This window comes from Phaethon aethereus (assembly GCF_964289735.1).
Source record: "Phaethon aethereus genome assembly, chromosome: 1".
In the NCBI taxonomy this organism is placed as follows: domain Eukaryota; kingdom Metazoa; phylum Chordata; class Aves; order Phaethontiformes; family Phaethontidae; genus Phaethon; species Phaethon aethereus.
In genome coordinates, this window is record NC_138575.1 from 137,738,835 (window position 1) to 137,758,341 (window position 19,507).

At 45.3% G+C, this 19,507-nt stretch overlaps 1 protein-coding gene across 1 annotated transcript; it reads right to left on the reverse strand.

Annotated features, from left to right (window-relative positions):
• Nucleotides 1-404: 404 nt before the first annotated feature.
• On the reverse strand, nucleotides 405-19,055 carry LOC309416813 (toll-like receptor 7; the record flags this gene model as incomplete). Its single annotated transcript, XM_082014179.1, has 3 exons — nucleotides 405-3,957; nucleotides 17,753-17,957; nucleotides 18,853-19,055. 3 exons carry the CDS (start codon nucleotides 19,053-19,055, stop codon nucleotides 817-819), a joined length of 3,549 nt encoding a protein of 1,182 aa, XP_081870305.1. The 3' UTR covers nucleotides 405-816.
• Nucleotides 19,056-19,507: the final 452 nt, after the last annotated feature.

Consider the following 19,507-nt stretch of genomic DNA (forward strand, 5'->3'; position numbering starts at 1 on the left):
ACCTGCAAACCCTTCTGAATCTGTCTCTCACATACCCTCCTACTTTAGCCCGTACACGTTCTTCAAAGTCTCTTCAGCTTCAGGAGCATTTTGACAAGGCAGCAGCAGGAGAGCTCCCGTAGCACATCCAAGACCCTGGCAGCAGTCCCACCAGAACTTCCTTCCCCCAGCAATTAGGGCTGTTGCCCACTCAGGCAGAAGCAGGCAGGCTCCGCAGCTGTAAGCCCGAGATGAGAAGGTAACCATTCTAACATGTTCCCGAGTCCAAAAATGAAAGCATGAGCTTTGCTTAGGGAATTTTCTGAGGCAAATGTGTCAGCAAATGCTCTTCTTGCTTTTCATAAATACACCAAATACAGAAACCGTCACTTTCTAGTAAAGTCACGTTTACTCCAAGAGTGATCTGAACAGCAGCAACTTTAGGCACGGCCAAACCCCTCCCGGCAGTCTGTGTACTAGAGTAAGCCGAGCAAGTGTCTCGCCCACCCTTGACCCAACCACGGGAGATGCTGGAGGCCTCCAGTGAACTGCAAGCTGGAAGTGGTGATTCCGTTCTAAACGGGGGACTTCCAGTGGGTAGTGCATCTTCTCTTGCTGTGCAGCAATCAGCGCCGAGCGAGGGGCATGTCAGCTAAACATCTGTGCTGGCAACAGTTTCTGTTCAATCTTGTCATAGCAAAACAAGTCAACTATCAGCTTGGGGGCTGTGTGTGTCATTTTGGGGTACACTATCACAATTCCATCTATCTTCCACAGTGCAGTTTAGCACCCTTTGCTCACCGTGCATCGTTACAATATTTACAGGCAAGGGTAGCGCTAAGCAGTTTCTTGGAGAAGCTTGTTGTAAGCCAGGGTATTGCTCGTAGCTATTGCATTTTTCAGGCACTGCCAGAAGTAGGGCTGAGACCGAGGGTTACTTGGCCATTCCAGGACAGAACTTCTGCACAGCCTCTTCCTCAGGCGGACATACCGGGACTTCTGCAAAACCTTCTCAAGAAATATCAAGATGATGACATCCATTTTTTCATCTAGAAGCCGCTGGTGGGCCATGTAAAACGTTGCCTTGAAGCTGCCGCTTTTAATATACTTGTTGGTCAGCACGAATATGGTCTTCTTGCTCAGCTGAATGCTCTGGGAAAGGTTATCAAAGACTGGCTGTCCTGGGAGCCAGTCCCTTTCTTCCAGGCATAAATTGAACTGTCTGGCTTTTTGATCTTCTAGCCTTCCAACCAGTTCTGTCAGCACCCACTCGTTCACAGCCGGATCTTCATTGTCATAGGCAACAAAAGCATCGTAGCAAGCGTCTGGTACAGATAAACGCCGGTAGCCCTTCAACTTGGCGGCGCAGTAATGGTAACTATACCACACATCCCAGAAATAGAGGTGGCTCGCCACGGTGAACACCATAAGGCCTAGGACAGTTGAAGCTGACAGAGCATATAGGATCAAATACGAGGTGTCCAGCTCACAGGTATACAGATCCAAGAAAACCACGCTCCTTCCTTTATGTGCCCCTGGACCAGCACACGTCACGTCTGTGGCCAGAAGAGGAATAGTCACGTGAGTCTGATTGATCCACCAAACAAACCACACGGCGTCACAATTGCACTTGAAAGGATTGCCATGCAAAAGCAGCACCCTCAGGTGGTTAATGACATTTTCGGGGAAGCTAGATTTCTTAATTGTTTGGATCGCGTTTGAGCTGAGGTCCAAGTATTCCAATTTAAAAGCACCTCTGAGAAAATGTTTGGTTAGCCGCTGAATGCGATTGTTTCGGAGCATCAGTTCCTGGAGCGTTGAAGAGCAATTGGACAGTTCTTGGGGAACAGTAGCCAGAAGGTTATTGCTGAGGTCCAGAGTTACTAGTTTCTTCAGACAGTGGAGTCTTCCCCAGTTGAAACTCTTCATCCGGTTGTTGGTTAGGTTGAGGATCCTGAGCTCCGGAGGCATAGCTTCAAAAACACCATGAGGCAAAAAACTGAGCGAGTTGAAGGAAATATCCAGGTGCTCCAGGCTGGTCAGATTCTTGAAGAATGACAAGTATCTAGCATTCCCATCCATCCATAACACATCTAAACGATTACCTCTGAATTCTAAAATTTTAAGAGATGGGCTTTCCATTCCTGTGTTAGTGGAGGTAGAAATCTCATTCTCATTCATCATCAGCTTCTTCAGATAGGCCAAGTTTTTCATAAAACTGAGCATGTGAGTAACACCTTCTGCAAGGAAATAGTGTTGGTTATTGCTCAGGTCTAGAACTTCTAAAAATTGTAACTCTTTGAAGGCAGTTGAGTATAGCAAGTCAATCCTGTTGTTAGAAAAATCCAGATATTTCAATCCAGACAAGTAGTAGAATTCACTTCCGTTTAAAGTTTGACTTATTGCATTACCTGACAAGTTGAGGCATCTGAGGGAACTAAGACCATGGAAGTCTGAGGGGTTAATAAAAAATACGTTGTTTCTGCTTAAATCCAGAGTTTCTCCATATGCCAGGCACTCTTCCTTAACTGAAGATTGGTACGAAGCAGCCTCTTTGTCTTTGGACCTGCAACTTCTCCCATACTCATCATACCTGAAATAATGCATCTCCTGTAATAGTGGCCTGTTGAATTGCTCCAGTGAAATGCTAGGATTCGGGCAATATGCATAGAAGTTGCTTTCACCTGAAGAAGGGGAAATTTTATTCACTGAGAGGTCTATGAGCTTAAGAGCTGGGAACTCCTTGAACACTCTCAGGTCAGCCACTTTAATAAAATTAGTCCCAAGATCCAGCACTGTTAGATTTCTAAGACTGAGTAGTGGATCTAGATTTCCTTCTCTCAGTTCTTTAAAGACATAACCCCTGAGCCTCAGGGTTTCCAGGTTAGAGAGGGAGGAAAATGTCTTAGACAGATTCAAGAATGGAGAATACACCTTTAGTTCAAAATTAAAGGACAGATCAAGCTCTACAAGGCTGGGGATGAATTTCAAAAACTGAGCATCTCCAATCTCCTTCATGAGGAAATTTTGGGATAGATCAAGCTCTTTGAGATTCCTCATGTTTTTAAACCAGCTGCTGGGTATGCTCTGAAGAGAGTTGCTGTGGAGTCGCAAAATTCTCAGACTTTTCAAGGAATGAAAAGCCTTTGAATGTATCTCAATTGTGCTCTGGGGGCAGGGAATACAAGGGTATGGGGCATTATAGCACCGTGGGCAATTACCACTCAGATCAAGAATTTCTAGGTTGTGAAGGGCACTTAAATCTTGTTCTTGAATCACTTGAATCATGTTATTGTAAATATACAATTCCTTTAAGGTGGATGACAAATTGGGTGGAATTTGAGTTAAGTTATTAGCCTTCAGGGATAGTATTGTTAATTTTTTCAGCTCCAGAAAGGCTGTTTTTTCAATTTCAAATGAAACATTGCATGGATTACGATAGTAACAGTTCTGTCCCAAATACAACATTTCTATGTTTCCTAGCTCTGACAAATTGGATTTTTGGATTGAAAAGATACTGTTTGCTTCCAAGCTCAGCAGACTTAAAGTAGTAGGAAGACCCCGGGGTATTTCCAACAGCTGGTTTGCATCCAAATACAATGACTTCAATCTTGTCAGGGCAGCAAAACTGCCATGCTCAATCTTTGGTCTCTGGGTGCACACTTTATCTTTGGGCCCCATTCTGACAGGCACACAGTTGCATCTGAAGTCAATCTCCACGAGGTTTTCCAGATGGTCAAAGGATGTTGGATAGATATGGGGGATATGGTTAATACTCAGGGTAAGGTTGGTAGCATTTGCAGGGATCCCTCTGGGGACTTCCATGAGACGCCGATCGGTGCAGTCCACTGTCACAGTGCCTTCAGAAGCTTTAACATCACAGGGTAAACTTTTGGGAAACCAAGCTCCTGACAGCAGTGTTGGAAATAAAACGAGCAAGACAAAAGGTAATGCACTGGACATCTTCGCACAAGATACCTAAAAATAAGGAAATAGGGAGGTATTAGTTTAATGCAGTGAGAACATGCTATCATATCAGGCATGTACTGGGTCAGAGCAAATATTCAGCTAACCTGGAGTCCTGTCTCTCACACGAGAGACTGTGATGTGTAGGTAGTATTATAAGTTTGGGGAAGGCATGTGTTGGTGTTTCCTCAAATGCTTTCTTTAATTTCTTATCACTAAGTATTGTAGTGTTAAGATAAAGATCACTCTCTAAATAATGAATCATAAAAAAAGAATCTACTGAAAAAATGACATGGCAAGTCATTAAAGGCTATGTCTCTGTGAATTTTCCTTTTTAAGGGCAAACAAGCAGTGTTAAACATCCAGCAGGCTGCCATTGTATAATAGCATAAATGTGCAAAGTTAATTTTTTAAACGCATGAAAGAGAAAATCTATAGTCGCTTAAAAGCTAGTGTAAATTTCAAAAACCACACTAACTTATGAGTGCCTGATTCAAATTCCACATTATCATAATGATTCTTAGAAATACAGACTGTAATCATAGAACAATTTAGGTCTGAAAAGACCCTTAAGATCATTGAGTCCAACCGTTAACCTAACACTGCCAAGTCCACCACTAAACCACATCCCGAAACACCACATCTACACATCTTTTACCTTCAGGGATGGTGACTCCACCACTTCCCTGGCCAGCCTGTTCCCAATGCCTGACAACCTTTTCGGTGAAGAAATTATTCCTAAACCTCCCCTGTTGCAACTTGAGGCTGTTTCCTCTTCTCCTATCATCTGTTACTTGGGAAAAGTGACCAACATCCACCTTGCTATAATCTCCTTTCAAGTAACTGTAGAAAGCGATAAGGTCTCCCCTCAGTGTCCTTTCCTTCAAGCTAAACAACCCCAGTACCCTCAGGTGCTCCTCAGAAGACTTGTGCTCTAGACCATTCACCAGCTTCGTTGCTCTTCTGAGAACTGGCCCCAGTACTGAGCCCTGGGGAACACAACTAGTGACTGGCCTCCAACCAGATTTAACTTTGTTCACCACCACTCCTTGGGCCTGACCAGCCAGCCGGTTTTTGACCCAGCGAAGAGTACGCCTGTCCAAGCTATGAGCAACCAGTTTCTCCCGGAGAATACTGGGGGAAACGGTGTCAAAGGCTTTACTAAAGTCCGGGTAAACGACATCCACAGCCTCATCCACTGAGCGGGTCACCTTGTCACAGAAGGAGATGAGGTAAGTCAAGCAGGACCTGCCTTTCATAAATCTATACTGATGGGGCCTGATGACCTGCTTGTCCTGGACGTGCCATGTGGCAAGGTGATCTGCTCCATAGCCTTCCCCAGCACCGAGGGCAGGCTGACGGGCCTGTAGTTCCCCGGATCCTCCTCCTGGCCCGTCTTGCAGATAGCTGTCACATTTGCTGACCTCCAGTCACCTGGGACCTCCTCAGATTGCCAGGACTGCTGGTAAATGACTGAAAATGGCTTGGTGAGCACTTCCACCAGCTCCCTCAGTACCCTCGGGTGGATCCCGTCCCGCCCTGTCGACTTGTCTGTGTCTATGTAGAAGTGTAACAGGTTGCTAACCATTTCCCCTCGGATTACGTGGGCTTCATTCTGCTCTCGTCCTTGTCTTCCAGCTCAGCGGGCTGGGTACCCCAAGAACAATTGGTCTTACTATCAAAGGCTGAGGCAAAGGCCTCAGTACAGCAAGTACTGTACATTAAGTACATCATCCTTTTCCTCAGCCTTTGTCACTATGTTTCCCCCTGCAACCAGTAAAGGATGAAGATTCTGCTTAGCCCTCCTTTGGTTGTGAATGTATTTATAGAATCATTTTTTATGTCTTTTAGGGCAGTAGCCAGATTAAGTTCTAGTTGGGCTTTGGCCTTTCTAAATTTCTCCCTGCACAGTCTCACAACATCCTTGTAGTCCTCCTGAGTTGCCTGTCCCTTCTTCCAAAGGTCATAAACTCTCTTCTTTTTTCCTGAGTTCTAGCCAAAGCACTCCGTTCAGCCAGGCTCGTTTTCTTCCATGCTGGCTCTTCTTTTGGCACATGGGGATAGTCTGCTCCTGTGCCTTCTTGAACAATGTCCAGCCTTCCTGGACTCCTTTGCCCTTCAGAACTGCCTCCCAAGGGACTCTGTCAACCAGGCACCTAAACAGGCCAAAGTCTGCACTCTGGAAGACAAAAATGGCAGTTCTGCTGACCCCTCTCCTTACTTCTCCAAGAATTGAAAATTCTATCATTTCATGACCCCTGTGCCTAAGACGGCCTCCAACTATTTCATCACCCACAAGTCCTTCTCTGTTTGCAAACAACAGGTCCAGCGTGGTGCCTTCCCTAGCTGGCAAACTCACCCGCTGTGTCAGGAAGTTGTCTTACACACAGTCCAGGAACATCCTGGACTGCTTCCTCTCCAATACACTGCATTGTATTTCCAGCAGACATGTGACAAGTTGATGTCCCCCATGAGAACAAGGGCTAGCAATCGTAAAACTTCTCCCATCTGCTTATAGCATATTTGATCTGTCTCTTCATCCTGGTTGGGTGGTCTATAACAGACTCCCACCATGATAGCTGCCTTTCTGGCCTTTCCCCTGACTCTTACCCATAAACACTTGACCCCATCATCGAGCTCTAGACAGGCAAAACACTTGCTGTTACCCCAGCGCCTCTCCTCCCTTGCCTATCCCTTCTGAAGAGTTCATAGCCACGCATTGTAGCACTCCAGTTGTGCGAATCATGCCACCATGTTGCTATGACTGCAACTCTACCATAGTTTCCTAGCTGCACAATGGCTTCCAACTCCTCCTCTTTGTTGCCCATGCTGTATGGTGTAGAAACACTTGTCTATTGATCCTCCCAACTTTTTTTCATGGAGAACCCCTAATTACTATATGACTCTCTTCAGGTGCTTCTGTGGCTTATAAATGTATTGGGTTTGTGTGGCAAGGTTTTGGTAGTGGTGGGGGCTGCAGGGGTGGCTTCTGCCAGAAGGTGCTAGAAGCTCCCCCTGTGACCGACAGAGCCAGTGCCAGCCAGCTCCAAGACAGATCCACCGCTGGCCAAGGCCGAGCCTATCAATCAATCAGCAATGGTGATAGCACTTCTGGCATGACGTATTTACGTCACGACGTATTTACAGAGCCAGTGCTAGTTTTTTTGCCCCCCAAAAAACTGGCACGCAGCATTTGCGGCTGGAGAGAGGAGTGAGAACATGTGAAAACAACTCTACAGACACCAAGGTCAGTGAAGAGGGAGTGGAGGAGGTATTCCAGGTGCCAGAGCAGAGATTCCCCTGCAGCCCAGGGTGAAGCCCATGGTGAGGCTGGCTGTGCCCCTGCAGTCTATGGAGCTCCACTGTGGAGCAGATCTCCACCTGCAGCCAATGGAGGACCCCACACCAGTGCAGGTGGATGCCCAATAGAGTCTCTGACCCTGTGGGAGAGAGGAGCCCAGGCTGGAGCAGGTTTGCTGGCAGGACTTGTGACCCCATGGGGGACCCACACTGGAGCATCCTGTTCCTGAAGGACAGGACCCTGTGGAAGAGGCCCAGGCTGGAGCAGTTCATGAAGAACTGCAGCCTGTGGGAAGGACTCATGCTGTAGAAGTTCATGGAGGACTGACTCTTGTGGGAGGGACCCCATGCTGGAGCAGGGGAAGAGTGTGAGGAGACCTTCCCCTGAGGAGGAAGGAGCGGGAGAAACAATGTGTGATGAACTGACCACAACCCCCATTTCCCGTCCCCCTTCAACGCTCAGGGGGGAGGTGGTAGAGAAATCAGGAGTGAAGTTGAGCCCAGGAAGAAGAGAAGAGTGAGGGGATGGTGTTTTAAGATTTGGTTTTAGTTCTCATTATCCTGCTCTGGTTTTGATTGGCAATAAATTAAACTAATTTCTCCAAGTTGAGTCTGTTTTGCCTGTGATGGTAATTGCTGATTGATCTCTCCCCATCCTTATCTCAACCCACAAGCTCCTTGTTATACTTTCTCTCCCCTGTCTACCTGGGGAGGGGAGTGATAGAGCAGCTATGGTGGGCATCTGGCATTTAGCCAAGGTTAACCCACCACAGTAACCCATCAACAACTCTTGCATCTTTGCTGCTGTGTGGATGTCCACCCCCTACTCCCACTGAGATGTCTAAGGAGCATTTATTGCTGCTCTGACTGGCTTGGCTTTTTACCTTGTTGAATTCGACTTCACAGGTGTCACCACCATGGACCCCATCTCCCAGGCTTGTTGACAAGAATTCCTTTGTGTTTTCTAGTCAGGTGGATCCCATCTCTGCCTAACAGGTCATAGTCATCAAAGAGTGTCCCATGATCATGAAAGCCAAAACCCCGATGAAAGCGCCAGCAATGCAGCCAAGTGTTGATTTGCATGATGCATTTGTTCCTGCCTGCGCACTTTTGTCTAATGGATAAAACAGGAAAAGAGAACCTGAGCACCAATCCTTCTGAATCACACCCCCAGGGCTTTGTAGTCTTGCTTGATTCTGCCCAGGTTCCAGCTTGCAATGTCATTGGTGCCCACATGAAAGAGTGTCTAGTGTCAGTATGGATGTGTGGTTGACCTAAGACAGTCAATGGATATAGTTCCATATGGTTTAATACCAGCTTGTATTTTCACTGCGCAATAAGGACAGAGGTCCAAGAGGGCACTGTATCAATGCGAAGTGTAAAAATTAAAATCAAAGACAATTTTAAGATTGAACATATCCCATAAAGGACTAAATAATCAGCAAATAAGCAGAGCCAAAATCCTACAGGCATTGAAAGAACCTTCTAAAATATGCTCTCTGTCTGTCAGTTCTTTGTGGTCTTGCCTACTTTATAGATTTGTGTGTATTATGGGAAGACCGATTAGCTTTCAGTATGTCACAACATACTAGTTCCTGCCTCAGCAGCAGTCAGTGTCAAAGAAACCCTGTCCCTCTGGCCAGAGGCAGCCAGCCAGGCAAGCAGGCTGCCAGCGTTGGCTTGCCCAGTGCTGGCAGAGGGACCATGACCATTTTGGTGCCTGGTACAGCTGCTTAGCTGCCCGTGTCTGCTGCTGGTCAAGAGATTTAAAGACAATAAACCCCACAATAATCATCATCATTTGTCCCTAAAAAAACCTCCATGTTGAAGGCTTGGAGATGCATGGCACACAGAATGCTCTAAACAACCAGGATGAGTTATGCATGGAGTAATATTGACTACATGTTAATACCCAGTTAAGCAGCTGAAAATCAGATTATTAGGTTAAGTGTTCAAGCTACATAGAAATGTTTTTTCTCTTTAGCTGGGACGCAAGAACATACAAAGGTCTGCTCAAGCAATATGTGAAAAGCCTATTGAGTGTTGCCTAAGACTTGCCTTGTAGGTGACACAGACTTGGAGATTAATTGAGGCTTCCTGTTATATGCTCTGTTTACTTAGATCATTGTGTCCCCTGTATAACTTTGTGTTTTTGCATTACCTTAGGTAACTATGCTAAGTCTACCTATGCACCTGTGTATCTGGAGGAGTCCTATAGTGACTAGCAGGGCAGCAAGTGTGAGAGAAGCCAGATCAAGGCTCACACAGCACCGCACTTCTGCTCTCTAGATTCAACAGCCATATGGAGTCACTTTGGGGATTTGCTCAGTCAGCTTTTGAATACAAAGCTTCAGTAGGGAAGGAAAAACGTAGAAGTCCACTGCAGACTTTTAATTCAGTGTATTGTCACGTGAGATTTGTATTGGTAACCTGGTAGTCTACTATACCACAGACTTTCCTCTACCATGATTTCCCTTCCCATCACCAGGAAGTGCTATGGTGCTTTCCTCTTTTCAGCAGCTCCTCAGAAAAAAAACAGTTCACCAGTGTCTTCAGTATGGTCTAACCAATCAACTTTAGAGGATGATTAACTTTTCTGATTTACTGATGTAGACAACCACTTGGATGAAAATGATGAATTAGAATAATCAGAGTAAGTAGGGAGCTAATTTGGAAAAGATAAAATGCATTAATTTCCTTCTACCATCCAAGTTTTTTTTTAGAACTCTTTTTTCTCCACTAATATGGGCAGGGGTATGGGAGGGAGAAGCAAGGGCTCTACCATTGATATTAATTACATGGAAAACTGAAGGTCTGTCTTTGAATGAAAAAGGACATTGCAGAAGAAAAATTTGGATATATTCTTGTAAATATTCGCCTTCCTTCTTTTCCAAGGGACACACCATATTCTGCATGTAAAAGACTTTATTAGACTATTATATACTATTTCTTTTAACTGGGTTGTAAACAGCAAAATGTAAGACAAGATGAAAAGTGATTGTGCCTTTTTCTTGGAGGCAGTGGATAGAACTGGAGAAAGGAAGCCTGATGAAAAACTGAAGAGTGCATGGTGCCCCAGCTCCTGCCTACCTCCACCTCTTGCTTTCCCAGAGCAATGTCACTCAGGGGCCAGGGTTGTTAGCCAAAGCAGATGCCCATGGAGCACGGCAGAGAGGTGGCAGGGAAACCTCAGAGACTGTCTGCGCTGTAGGACACATCGCTCCATCATGTGGATGCCATTTACCTTTATCTGTTGATGGATACCACAGCAGACCATGAAGTGCCAACTTTCTCCAGCCACAGACACAGTTCCTGCGGCCACCAAGGGAAATACTGACAACTGCCATGGATCAAACTCCAGAAGCCTGTCTTCCTTTAAAAGAAGGAAGGAAAACCTCTGCTGCTAACTGGGAGTCAAACCACAGAATTGCTGCTTTTGAGGAAAAGTTAATTAGAATCAACCTTTAATGATTTGTTAAACCAAATTAAAACCCACTGTCCAAGCACTAGTGTAGGACCTGGGCAAGGTGAAATTGCAGTCTAGAACACTATAAACTTTCTACATGAACTCATATTTTGTCACTGCACTCAGGCACCTAATTTTAGGCACTTACTCAAGTTCCTCAATTTGTTGCCATTAACCCGAGCTGCACTGGCATTAAAGAGAGAGCAGGAGCGAGGAGAGGAGAGAGAGGCTCCTCTGTAGGCGCCGCTCAGCTCTGAACATGGAGGGAGCTCTGCCTGACCACACACCAAGCAGAGACTAACACTGCAGGTTTAGGTGACTAAAATTAGGTGCAATGAATCTGGGACTTAAAAGTCTTCACAAAACTGTTTGTACATTTCTTAAGAAGCCAAACAATGCCTTTTGAGACGTTCGCAATGCTCAGATTTTGAACTCTCTCGTATTGCAGAAGTTTTAGGAACCGAAGTGTTGTTGCAGAGCCAGCCAGGCTCCTACCATCCTTGTGCTTCAATTCTTTGCATATATTCCTGTTTCCCAGTACCCTTGTGCCTGTTATAGTACCAGAACACATAAAAAAAGACTGTTCTAATTAGAAGAAACAAGCAACGCTGACTTGTGCAACCTCTTTGCAATGAGAAGCTCATTTAAAAGTGCAGCTCGAGTACGCATGTGAACTGTCCTCTTCTCTGGGATCTGCTCGTGGCTTTGTCAGAAGTTCAAAAGCACTGATCTGCTGATATGAACTGACACGTGCACAAACCCTTAATGATTTAGGGTATTCACCAAATATTCAGCAACAACACAGCTAGGTGTTCCTGAAGGAAGTTTTCCCGTAGGTGTTCCATATGTATTTTAAAAGGTGAAAGGGGGAAAGGCTGAGAAGAAAGAACAACTCAGAAGTTATAGCACTTAGAAAAGACATTACTATACTTGTCCTGTAGCAGAGCAGTAGAAATAGATGCCAGCCAGTTAGTATTATTACAAAGAAATGCTTTCCTTTCCTGTCATTACGTATTGCAGCTTCTAACCACAATAGTAAATTGGCATATTTAGAAAGCAGAAAAGGAGATTATGTTCTTGAAAGTGTCCCACAACAGTTCCGGTCAACGAGGTCTAAGAGCAAACTTAAAACAAAAGTTTAACCTACCATTTTCTGTGTTGCTTCCAGGTCTGGCAGATTTGTCACTGGAGGAGATCGTAAATCAGAGCAGAAGAAAACAGCATAGAAGAGGTCCCCACTGGAACAGCTCAGGTGCAGAGGAGAGTATAACATGACATAACTCACTCAAGACAACAGCAGTAACCACTACTTTTCAGCTGGACTGCGACTTCAGAAACAATTAAATGTGAAACAACCGCTGCAACCTACTTCCTCAAACATTTGTACTTAAAATTAAAACAACAGTACCTCATTTACTCCTCCACACCCCATAAAAATAACTGAGTACTCAGTACTTATTTTTTCCTTTTTAAACAAATTCTCACATTACTCATACATCCATGTGCTCTTGTGACAAAAGGGTGGGTTTTTTTCCTTTTGGTCTCATGTGCTCTAATTTTCTCTCCTTATTGCTACTTTTGAACTTGGTTTTCATTTTAAACCGTGTATTTTATCTAGCTACAGTGTCATACCATAAAGAACTGTAATAAGACGTACTCCAAGCAGATGAACATTCAAGCCATGGGGAACCCCAAAGGAGGTCAATTGCAAAATACTTGGCGACATAGTGTAAGATCAGCCAGCTGGGAGACAAATGTGCTACATAAGGTAACATTCACTTCAGACAACCAAGATTTGCAGAAGTTCATTCTTCCTGCCTCCCCCACCCCCTTTTTAGTGTAAGCTGCACAGAGAGACAGGAATTGTTAACTGATGTTAACAACACTTCAGATTTGGAAGTATAGTCGTTGTTGTTATTATTACTATTACTATTTTGTTGTTGTTGATGTTGCTGTTGGTTTTGTTCTTATTATTTGGGGCTTATTTCTGCTGCAAATACCTTCAAGAAATGGGAGAAATCTCTTAAGCTGAATACTTTGTGGAAGAAATGTCTACTAAGTAAATGGGACTTTGGGGAAGAGAACCAAAATAAACCATGAAAAAAAAGGTAGTGGCAAGGACATAGGAAACAGCATACAAAAAAGTAAAAACTGCATGGGAGAGTGTAGAAGGGACCAAGTTACACATGACGTGGATAGACTTAAGCTGGTGACAACCCAGAATTTCACGGAACATGGTGCCTTTTTGAGAGTTCCTTACTTAGAAGTTTCTGCGCTTAGCCGGACAGACTAGTTCAATGGTTAGGATATTTACTAGGTATTGGGTATTTTAGTTTCAAGTCTTCTTTCCCTACGCATTCTTCTTTACATTTTAAATAGCAGTTCATAATTTCTCTGACTGTGGTGGAGCTGAGCAACTCATTTCGGAAGACTGGAACCTGAAGAATGAACAGGGAAAGAATTTGCAATCATACTTTAAAATCCCCTGGTTTTCCTGGTGGAGTCATACAGACATAAACAAAACCAAGAAAGCGTACAGCATCATTACCGTTTCAATCAAGGGCTAGGAAAGGGCTCATTAATTCAGTATAGGTTCAGGACTATATAGCTCACCTTTGTGCCTGAGTACTAGTAGCACTGTAATAAAGTACGATTCCTCTGCTATTTCCTGGTAACTGGATTTTTCTTTTCATGCAGGATGCGCCGAGGCTTTCATTGGGGGTTATTATAACTAATGCAGACATCTCATTAAAATCGTGCTGCACTCTGCAAGGCCATCCAGTGCTTTTCTGGTAGGGGGAAAACCTTCATTGCACACACCCTACATTAGTTATTCCACTCCAAATATTTCACAGATTGTATGCCACCACGTGGTCGCTTGACCTTGGCTGGACACCAGGTGCCCACCAAAGCCACTCTATCACCCCCTCCCCAACCGGGCAGGGGAGAGAAACTATAACAAGAAGCTTGTGGGTGGAGATAAGGACGGGGAGAGATCAGTCAGCAATTGCCATCATGGGCAATACAGACTCGACTTGGGGAAATAAATTAATTTATTGCCAATCAAATCAGAGGAGGATAATGAGATCTAAACCCAAAGCTTAAAACACCTTCACCACACTCCTCCCTTCTTCCCAGGCTCAACTTCACTCCCGATTTCTCTATCACCTCCCCCCTGAGCAGCTACGGGGGGACAAGGAATGGGGGGTTGCAGTGAGTTGATCACACGTTGTTTTCTGCCGTTCCTTTCTCCTTAGGGGAGGACTCCTCACACTCTTCCCCTGCTCCAGCGTGGGGTCCCTCCCACAAGAGACAGTTCTCCGTGAACATCTACAGCTTGAGTCCTTCCCACTGGCTGCAGTTCTACACGAACTTCCATGGGGTGCAGTATTTCAGCAACAGACGGCACTAGGGTGGACACCCCACAGGGTCACAAGACCTGCCAGCAAACTTGCCCCCATATGGGCTTCCAACAGTGTCACAGCCTCCTTCAAGCATCCACATGCTCTGCTGTGGAGACCTCCATGGCCTGCAGGTGGAGATCTGCTCCACCGTGGTCTTCACCATGGCCTGCAGGGGAATCTCTGCTCTGGCACCTGGAGCACCTCCTGCCCCTTCTCCTTCACTGACCTTGGTGTCTGCAGAGCTGTTTCACATTTTCTTACTCCTCTCTCCAGGTGCAAATGCTGCGTGGTGCGTTTTTTTCCCCCCTTCTTAAATCTGTCACCCCAGAGGCGCTGCCACCGTCACTGATGGGCTCGGCCTTGGCCAGCGGTGGGTCCATCTCGGAGCCGGCTGGCACTGGCTCTGTCGGACACAGGGCAAGCTTCAGGCAGCTCCTGGCAGAAGCCACCCCTGTAGCCCCCACCACTACCAACACCTTGCCATGCAAACCCAGTACACACCAGAAGGGAAAGTTAGCTTCCACGCATTTATAGTTATTCACATTTTTGTAAAGCAAACGTGCCTAATTATTTGTGAAATAAGAGAATGACTTGGCACAAAAGTTGGTTTCTTCACGCACCTGACCACATTCCTGGCATATGACACTGGAAGATCGCTTTAAACACGAGATGCTTAATGCCCACTCGCGTTGGTTGTAAGTAGGTTTTCTAAAACGCAGCGGCCAGTCACCCAACCCTGTAACTTTCGACAGGTGCTCAGTGTATTTGGAGATCTTCCTTGCAGTCTATACCTACAAACTTCAGAAATTTTAATAGCTGCACCGATGCTTTGCCTTTCCTTTGGGACTAGACTGATTTTATTTTTTTCATATTAGGAACTCGCTTTCACCCAGCCAGGAGCATGCGAGTTTCAATTCCGTGCAGAGTGAAACTGCAACTTTAGCTGAATGCTAATAGGAACATGGAGCAGTTTTTGCCTTTTTTTCTTTTCCACCTAAGAAATGTGGGAAGCAAAATACAGCAATATTTCCCTTCAAAAGGTGGGGGTAAAGGCAGGGAAACTCAGCAGTCCAGAACCTATATAATCAAATTATAATTTGATTTTGAGAGGCACAGGGAGTCACTGATTTACTGATTTTAAAAGTTCAGGTTTCCCTCAGACGTTTTGCAAACTTTCTTCTGTCTCCTCTGAAAAGAAAAGTAACTGAAAGCAGAAAAGTACTTCCTACTGTGTCACGTGCTGGGGGACGACCCCCTCGTAACAATGCATGTATTTTTCCACTTCTGTGGGCAAAGAATACAATTTACAATAGAGCAGAACTCTCAATCCCACATATTCACGGCTAATACGACATTTGGTGTAACATTGCATAATTTACCCAGGAAATTATCAAAGACATAAGATGAGTTGCTCAATTTTTGTAATATATCAGTTGACTCTTCAAACTGATGTAGACAGATGTACGAAAAGAACCACAACGAGAAATGGAGAGCAAAATTGAGGAAATGGTAACAACATCACTTGCAGAAGACTTAAGGGGTGTAAATATCTGGCTCCCTGCTGATAGCAGTTGCAGAAGTATGTGTGCGGGCACTACAAATAACCAAAACCATAAACAGAAGACAGCAGTAGAGAAGATTGGCCTACAACAAGGGCAGAGGAAGGAAGCTCTCAGAACTCTGGTGAGGGAGGATGCCCTCACCCATCTGTGCTATGAGCTTACCCAACCGCCCGGTGCACTAGCGTATGACCAAGGAAGGCAGCCACTAGCATCACAGAGACAGACTTTCCCATTTCTGAAAGCTGAGGCTACCCCAGGCTACCTCGGTGCCAAGACTGACCATTTGGTGTTTACAACAGGTCAAAACTGTTTGCTGAAAGCAAAAGCACCTGGAATTCTTGAGGAGAGGAGAGGAGAGGAGAGGAGAGGAGAGGAGAGGAGAGGAGAGGAGAGGAGAGGAGAGGAGAGGAGAGGAGAGGAGAGGAGAGGAGAGGAGAGGAGAGGAGAGGAGAGGAGAGGAGAGGAGAGGAGAGGAGAGGAGAGGAGAGGAGAGGAGAGGAGGAGGAGAGGAGGAGGAGAGGAGAGGAGACTATTTCAGTAGGAAGGGATCTACAATGATCGTCTAGTCCAACTACCTGAGCAATTCAGGGCTGACCAAGTCAAAACATGTTATTAAGGGCATTGTCCAAAGCCTCTTAAACACTGACAGGCTTGGGACATTGGCCACCTCCCTAGGAATCCTATTCCAGTGGTTGACCATCTTCTTGTTTAAAGAAATGCTTTCTAATATCCAATCTAAACTTCCCCTTACTGATGCAACTTTGATACATTCCCACATGTCTGATACCAGGGAGAAGAGATCAGCACCTCCCTCTCCACTTCCTCTCTTCAGGAGGTTGTAGAGAGCAACAAGGTCACCGCTCAGCCTCCTTTTCTCCAAACTAGAGAAGCCCAAAGTCCTTACCTGCTCCGCATAGGACATTCCTTCCAGCTCTTTCACCAGCTTTGTTGCCCTCCTCTGGACGCATTCAAGGACCTTCACACCCTTCTTAAATGGCGCGGCCCAGAACTGCACACTGTACTCAAGGCGAGGTTGCACCAACACTGAATACAGCAGGATGATCCCCTTTCCTGAGCGGCTGGTTATGCTGTGTTTGATGCACCCCGGGATGCTGTTTGCCCCCTTGGCTGCCAGGGCACAGAGCTGACTCGTATTGAGCCTGCTGCCAGCCAGCACCCCCAGATCCCTTCCTGCAGGGCTGCTCGCCAGCAGCTCCTATCCCAGTTTATACCTGTGCCCAGTGTTACTCTATCCTAGGCGCAGAATCCAGCATTTGGACTTGTTAGATTTCATCCCATTAATCATTGCCCAATGCTCCAACCTGTCTAGATCCCTCTGCAAAGCCTCTTGTCCCTCCAAGACAGTCAACATCACCTCCCAATTTGGTATCATCAGCAAACTTTGGTTTTGAATGTTTCATTCAATTCCTGCATCCACATTGTTGATACATATATTAAATAGAACTGGCCCTAGAATTGAACCCTGAGGAGCACCGCTGGTGACCTGTTGCTAGTCAGATGTAGCCCCATTCACTACAACCCTTTAAGCCCTGCTGTTCAGACAGTTCTCCACCCAGCACACCATGACACATCCCACAGTTGGACAACTTGTCCAGAAGGATGCTGTGAGGGACAGTATCAAAACCCTTACTAAAATCCAGAAAAACTACATCCACTGCCTTCATTTCATCCACTAGGTGGGTGACCTTATCCTAGAATGATATCAAATTAGTTAAACAGGACTTTAGTGAACCTATGTTGACGGTGATTGATGATTGCATTATTCTTTAAATGCCTTCCAACAGTAGTCAGTATGACCTCCATAATTTTTCCAGGAACTGAGGTTAGATAAACAGGTCTGTAGATTCCTGGGTCTTCCTTCACACCCTTCTTGAAAATTGGAATAACATTGTCTAGCCTCCTGTCAGCAGGGACCTCCCCAGATTCCCAAGAGCTTTGGTAGATGATTGAGAGGGGTCCTGCCATAACATATGCTAGCTCCTTCAGTACTCTGGGATGAATCCCATCAAATCCATGGACTTGTGAACATTCAGCTGATACAACCAGTCCCTTACAGTTTCAGTGTCCATAAATGGAAAGTCACTGTTCCCACACTCATGGTACTCTGACTCAGGGGACCAGGCAGCCCAAGGTCTATCAATAGTGTTAAAGACTGAGGCAAAAAACACATTGAATGCCTCCACTTTTTCTTCATCTGTATTAGTCAGACAATGATCTTCAGCAAGTATTGGTCCAATGTTTTCTTTAGACTTCCTCTTGCTAACATAGTTAAAAAAGCCCTTCTTGTTATCTAAAACAACACTGGCCAATTTCAAGTCCAATTGAGCTTTGGCCTTATGTGTCGTCTTCTTGCATAAACAAACCACAGCTCTATACTCCTCCTGAGAAGCCTGACCGTGCCTCCAGAGACCATACAATTCCTTTTTCCTCTTGAGCTCTATGAGGACTCCCCTGTTCAGCCAAGCTGATCTTCTGCCCCACTTGCTTGACTTATGACACAGTGGAATTGCCTGCTCTTGTGCTTCTAAAAGGTGGTTCTTAAAGACTGACCAGCACTTGTGGACTTCTGAGTTTTTCTCTCAAAAGCAGATTCCTAGGGTACTCTGCTAAATAGCTCTCTGAATAGCTTAAAGTTTGCTCTCCTGAAGTCCATAGTAGCAACTCTTCTGTTCTTTTTTCTCAGTACACTGAAAATTTTAAACTCAACCATTTCATGATCACTGTGGCCAAGACAGGCACCTACCATCACATTCCCCACAAGTCCTTTTGTGTTCACAAATAGCAAGTCTAGGAGCGCATCTTTCCTAGTCGGCTCACTGACTACCTGTCACAAGAAGTTCCCTCCCACAAACTTCAAGAATTTCCAAGACCTACTCATCATAGCAGTATGAATTCCCAGTTGATGTCTGTGAAGTTGAAATTTCCCATAAGGGCAAGGGGTGCTGATCCAGAAATTTCTCCTAATTGCCTTTAGACTAACTCTTCAGTGCTTACATCCTGGCTGGGCTGTCAGTAGTTGACACCTGGTACAACATCTCCTTTGTTTTCCATCCCCCTAATACTTACCCAGAGGCTCTCAACCACATACTCACTAATTGTAAGGGCTGTGCAGTCAAACCTCTCCCTTTTGTATAGTGCGACACCTCCACCTCACCTGCCCTGCCTATCCCTCCTGAACACAGCCTTGTAGCCCTCCATCCCAGCACTCCAACTGTGGCAGTCATTCCACCAAGTCTCAATAATACCAATGATATCGTAGCTCTGGGAGTTGACAAACTCTTCTAGTTCATCCTGTTTTTTTCTCATATTGTGTGTGTTGGTGTACAAGAATTTCAGGTACACTCCTGAGGCCTCCATGCTCCCAGGAGCACTGTAAATATTTCCACTAAGATTGCCACCAGCTGGAAATGCCATGTCAAACCTTGGCTTACCTACAGCAATCTGTTTGTATCCCCTTCTGCCATCTAAAGTTCTAGTTTAAAGCCGTCTTGATCAGCCCGCCAGCTTACACCCAAAGACCCATTTTCCACATAGGTACAAGTGGGTCCTGTCAGGCCGCAACATACCTTATCTCTCAAAGGCTCTTCTATGGTTTGAAAACACAAAGTTTTGGCAGCGGCACAAGTCCTGGAGACAGGTATTGATATCCTGGGGTTGCCTATTTCTTCCAAGGTCTTACCCCATTACTGGGAGGATTGAGGAAAATACTACCTGTGCTCCTGACTATGTTAGCAGTCTTCCCAGGACTCTGAAGTCTCTTTTGATTGATCTCAGACTTCTTGCTGTGACATCATTTGTACTCACATGAA